The 6075-nt window shown below is 38.6% G+C and overlaps 1 protein-coding gene across 1 annotated transcript in view; it reads left to right on the top strand.

Annotated features, from left to right (window-relative positions):
* The window catches only part of Tra2a (transformer 2 alpha homolog), a 20053-nt gene that overhangs the window by 8601 nt on the left and 5377 nt on the right, over positions 1-6075 (top strand). Inside the window, exons 2-3 of the mRNA XM_029478594.1 lie at positions 2931-3064; positions 4485-4644. Of these exons, the coding sequence (XP_029334454.1) occupies positions 2931-3064; positions 4485-4644 (294 nt within the window). The remainder of the gene's footprint in view (positions 1-2930; positions 3065-4484; positions 4645-6075) is intronic.

Below are 6075 nucleotides of genomic sequence, written 5' to 3'. Positions count from 1 at the left end.
AAAAAAAAAAAAAAAAAAAAAACTGAGTTATTTAAGTCTCCAGAAGAGATTTTGGAGGCCAATAAGATAGATCCCTCAGTGAGTAAGAAGGCATTTCTCGCTATACCTCATAGCCTGAATTTTGAGTGCCGATGAACTCTTTAACAAGTTGCTCTTTGTCCACAAAATACAAATTAAATTAACATTTTGAAAGAAGTCATTTTTCAGTAACAATACTTAATGAGGAGAAACTTAGAAATTAAAAAAATGTATCTGGGCCATTAAATTTTTGTCACGATGGAGGGTTCATTAATCATTTAAGAGTAAATTTGTGCTTTATTTTAGGATTTTTTTTTTTTTTAACTATCATAAAGCTAACACTTTATAGTACCTCAGAGCAAGACCTCTTAATGCCTAATTGTACAACAAAGGCTGTGGTGCTTACCCAGACACTGTTGTGCCCACTGCTTTTCACAGCAGCAAAAATAAACGATATACCTGAGGGCCTTTGTTGTTTTTTGTTTATTTTTTAAATTTTTTATTTTATTTTGTTTTTCAAGACAGGGTTTCTCTGTATAGCCCTGGCTGTCCTGGAACTCACTCTGTAGACCATGCTGGCCTCTAACTCAGAAATCTGCCTGCCTCTGCCTTCCTCTGCCTCCCAAGTGCTGGGATTAAAGGCTTCTGCCTGCACCACCGCCCAGCTTAATTTTTTATTTTTATTTTTTTAATGTACATTGGTGTTTTGCCTGCACTTAGTCTGTGTGAGGATGTCAGATCCTGGAGTTACAGACAGTTGTGAGCTGCCATGTGGGTGCTGGGTATTAAATCCTGGTCCTCTGGAAGGGCATTCAGTGCTCTTAGCCTGAGCCACCTAGAGGGTCTGTTTTATAGAAAGAAAAGGTAACAGAAAATCATTGTCTTTGGTTCAGATTTTGAGCCAGCCCCTCTCTTCAGTTACAAGCAATATTAATAATTTTCTTTTTCTGTAAGTAATATGTTGCCCCAGGCATGTCTAGGCATTTGAGTCTAAGATATAAAAGACTTAACACTGGGTAACTAAGTAGAAACATCACTGACCAGGAAAATAATGGGTGGAGTTCTTGTTAGGTAAATCTTTTGATATTAAACTAAGAAAGGGATCCAGGGATATAGCTCAATTGATAGAGTGCTTACCTAGCACTAGGCTCTGGTTAAATCCCAGCATTGCATAAAGCCAGTTTGGTTGTGCATGCCAATATATACTTGGGAGATAAAGGCAGGAGATGTGGGATATCTTACTGCATAAATGAAAACTGGTATGAATATATATTTTTGTAAGATTCCATTAATTATCAAGTGTTTGGAGAAACCAAATCTTGGTTTCTATTTTGCTTGTGTAGGTCTCATATCAGTCAAGTTACCATGCTTTCTTGTCAGTTATAAGTTATTTGGTAAGTTTTTTACATAGAAGTTTTTCAGAAACCAATTTGTAATGAAGGAGATTTATGTTTCTTGTCAAGAGATGAGATGCTCCTGCAAGGAGTGCAAATGTGCATTAAGTGCAAAAAAAAAGCAAGAGTCAAGGGCAACCATCGTGGTACACATTTTCTTATTTGTACCCGGTGGTATTTAAGTGGTATTAGAGCGGAGGATTTCTGTGAACTGTACAGTCCATCCTGAGTTCTTAAATGCAATTGTGTCTCATAAGACAGGAATAGCATGTATATTTCAGGAATTTATAAACTGAAGTAAGGGCTGTTGGAAACTTTGTTCTTTCCTTTTAGTTTCTCTATGCTTGCTTCAAAACACATCTTTCTGGTTAATCAGAATAAGTGAAGTTGGTAGTCAAAATTGGGGGGAGATATAATGTTGCTATTTGTTATGTCTCTGATTTCTGGCATGTGTGCTGTCATGAGTTCAGACGATGGATACAGCTATTTTAGCCTGGGATGCTTTGCTTCAGCAGTGCCTGAATTTCTTAGTGTGGCTTATTGAAAGTTAATTCTAAGATCAGTAAGAGCCTTTAGCCTGTAAAATAGTGGAAAATGAATATTTAGGTGGGGGAGTTGCAGTTTATGTTTGAATTACATATTTATTTTAAAATTAGGGACTAGGATGGAACATGAAAGGGGAGGAGGGTAAAGAGAATGGTTAAAAACTTTAGAGAAATTCATTCAGTAAATTCTGTTAGACTACACTTTTGAACATTTTTAAATACTATAAAATTTGTTTTTTTTTTTTTTTTTATTTTTAAATAAACGAGTTATTTGCACTTGACCTGCTGGCCTTCCCATTGGTAGATAACATTCTGAACTCCAGCAGAGTCTTATAATCCCCACGCGCTTAAATATACTAAATGTTCTTTTTCCATTAAGGTTAATGGTCGTGAAGAAATTGAAGAGTTTTTTCCAAGAATGTGGAAGATAAATCAAGATAAAAGAAGGCTAATGAAAAGTATTAAAGATCAGAAAATTAAAATTGAATGGGGGAAAAAATTGAACAGAAGATTGGTCAGATAGAAGCACTTGAATATTTTTTTTAAGGCTATTTTGAATTGTTTGAATTGGGGAAGAATACACGAAGTATGAAAAATGAAAAACTCAATGAAGAATGAAGAGAAGTAGAAAGCAAGAGTGAAGTAGAATTAAAAGAATCTGGAAGAATGAATGGGTCCTAGGTTAAGTAAATGTATGGTTTATGTTCCAGTGTCTGTATGATCAAGTTGTAGATGAATTTGCATGATTACTTAGTTAATAGAAAATTGGTGATCTGGTTCAAGTAGGGAATTATTGAGGACAGTTAGCAGTATTAACAATGGGATATTAATGAGCTGAAATTTTTTTCTGGAGGGTATTGCCTAACCATTTGTTTTTCAGGAGCAATCAATATAAATAATTACGGTACTTTAAATGTTAGGTGTTAGGCATCTGCGTGACCAGTGCCATTTGTAATACTGTCTTCTTTGTTAGGAGTCTCGCTCTCAGTCAAAATCTCCAACGGGAACTCCTGCTCGTGTAAAATCAGAGAGCAGGTCAGGATCTCGTAGTCCATCAAGGGTTTCCAAACATTCTGAATCCCATTCTCGATCAAGATCAAAATCCAGGTAAGCTTAAATTTTGTAAACTGCTTTCTTCACTGTAAGATGGGTTTGGTTGGATCGATCTCCTTTTAGCTGCATTTCACACAGAAAGTTCAACATAGGCTCAGACCTTTAGAGACCTTTCTTGGCATATCTATTAGCTGTTATTCCTGATTAAAGTCATGTGCCACCATGCTCTTCTCTCTCTGTGTGTATCTTTCAAGTTTAATGGAAGGTGAAATGAGAGTGAAGAAATGGATTAAATAGGAATTCTTAAAAATCACAATATGGGAGCTGGGCGTGTTGGGGCACGCTCGGGAGGCAGAGGCAGGCAGATTTCTGAGTTTGAGGCCAGCCTGGTCTACAAAGTGAGTTCCAGGACAGCCAGGGCTATACAGAGAAACCCTGTCTNGAGTTCCAGGACAGCCAGGGCTATACAGAGAAACCCTGTCTCAAAAAAAAAAAAAAAAAAAATCACAATATGGGAGAAAGATGGCACAGTGGCTAAGAATGTTTGCTGTTTTTCCAGAAGACCTGAATTTGATTTTGGTTTTCTGAACACATGTTTAGCAGTTTACAACCACCTGTAACTACCATCAGGAGTTACATCTGCAATCCACTTCTGCCAGGTGTTTACAAACATATATACATACACATAAGTAAAAATAAGTGTCAGTGTGTTTACACAAGCAGGTGCCCATGGAGTTTAAAAGAGGATCAAATCCCTTACAGAAAGTTGTGTTGGAAACCAAAGTTGGGTCTTCTGCAAGTGCAGTGTGTATCCTGAACAAGGAAGCCATCTCTCTAACCACCAAAAAATCTTTTAAAAATATTTTCCCAGGTCAAAGGAGGCATTGAAACATCTCAGTTGTTGGAGCATAACAGAATGACAGAGCTAAAAACAGTCATATCTATATGCAATCTAGAATGCAGAGGGAATTTGATCTAGTACTTTTTTCTTAAGAATTGTTTATTTTATGTAGTACACTATATTTATGACTACACTGTCACTGTCTCCAGACAGACCAGCAGAGGGCATCAGATCCTTTTATACATGGTTGTATACCATGTATACATGGTTTATACCATGTGGTTGCTGGGAATTGAACTTGGAAGAGCAGCAGTTAGTGCTCTTAACCGCTGAGCCATCTCTCCAGCCCCTGATCTGGCACTTTTAAAGGATTACTTACTAAAAGTGTTTTTTCTTTTTCCTTTTTTTTTTTTTAAATTATGTTTTATGTCTATATATATGTACCACAAGCATGCAGTGCCTTCAGAGACCAGAACAAAGAGTCATCCCCCTGGAACTAGTATTATATAGATGGTTATGAGCCATGCTAAAAATCAAACCTGAGTCTTTTGGAGAACAATAAATACTCTTACTGCTGAGCTCTCTCTCCAGCCCTCTGATCCAGCATTTTACCTAAGTTTATTTCTTTCAAAGGTCAAGGTCAAGGAGGCATTCGCATAGACGCTACACTCGATCCAGGTCACACTCTCATAGGAGACGATCTCGGAGTAGGTCCTATACACCCGAGTATAGGCGGCGGAGGAGCCGGAGTCACTCTCCAATGTCTAATCGCAGAAGGCATACTGGCAGCAGGGTATGTGTATAATAGGAGTTAATGGAAATTGGGTTTTCTCTTTCCTGAATGTGTAGTCATGGCAAAATACCTTGCTTTTTATGACAAGCTTCTGGCCTTTGTCAATCTTATTTAAGCCTAGAATGTTTTCAGCCTCTGAGACTTGCTGCTGAATAAGCTTGCCCCTTCCTAGTTCTTTCTGGCTGGCTGGTCTTGCACACTGATTCAAACTGGCTTCTTACAACTCTGACTGAATTGGTCTGCTTGACCTCATACTAACTCTAGCAGTCTGTTCTAATCTTCTGGCTCCTTAGTAGTCTCTGGCTTGTTCTGTTTTCATCTGTGTCTAGCTTGTTCTCTTTGCAACCTATCTTTGTACAACTGTCCCAATAAAACTGCCTGCTCTCTCTGTACTGATCTCTCTTAAGTAGCTTTCCTTTCTGCTCTCTTCTTTTAACATGTGTATTCTTAACATCTTTGTGTGACAGGTTGTTTGGATATGGGACACTGAAGTGTTTTGTTTTAGTTTATTTAATAGTTAGCTAAGGGACCAGCAAGAAAGCCCAGGAAGTGGATCAGGGCACTTGGCTGCCAGTCCTGATGATCTGAGCTTAAACTAGAGTCTACATTGTATAAAGAGTTGTCCTGACCTTTGTATGTGTTTCATAGCATAATTGTGTCCATATATGCACACAGTACATAAATCTGTTTTTTAGAAAATAGGTGACAGAGTCCAGGTTTCAACCAGGTTGCTTTGGTCTAAAGTTCTTGATCTGCTATGCTTCTACATGAAGCCAGTGATGCTGGTAAGCATGATAGACGTGTGTCAGTGTTTAAATCTGGATCCTGGAAACATACAGAGGATAGATACCCTGTTACAGAATGGAAGTGGTGATAGGAATTACATACAGCTCAGTGGCTAAGAGCACTGACCTGCTTTGCCATAGGAACTGGTTGAGATCTGTTGTCCCATCTGGCCTCTGTGCATGCACACGGACAGATGCGTGGGAAAAGATTTTTTTTTGTTTTTTGTTTTTTGTTATATGTTTGTGAGTGCCTGCCTTTATGTGCACCATGTTTGCCTGGGGAGGTCAGAAGGTGTTGGATCCCCTGAAAGTAGAGTTATAGTGATTGTAAGCCACCATCTGGCTACTGGGAACTGAAATGGGATCCCTTGCAAGAGCAGCAAGTACCCTTAACCATTGAGCCATCTTGTCAGCTCCTAAAATCTTTGCAAGTATGATAGTAGAGGGCTGGGAATGTAACGGAATTGGAAGAACTCTTGCCTGTTGTGAATGAGGCTCTGGCTTCAACCTTCAGCATCACATAGCATAGGATATGTGGTGCATGGCTAATCCCAGCACTGAGGTTACTGGTAAAAGTAAAAACAAGTTGTAGCCAGGTGTGGTGGCGCACACCTTTAATCCCAGCACTTGGGAGGCAGAGGCAGGC

Source organism: Mus caroli, chromosome 6 (assembly GCF_900094665.2).
Source record: "Mus caroli chromosome 6, CAROLI_EIJ_v1.1, whole genome shotgun sequence".
Lineage (NCBI taxonomy): Eukaryota > Metazoa > Chordata > Mammalia > Rodentia > Muridae > Mus > Mus caroli.
Note: the sequence above shows the minus strand (reverse complement) of the source record. Positions and strands in the feature narration are given on the sequence as shown.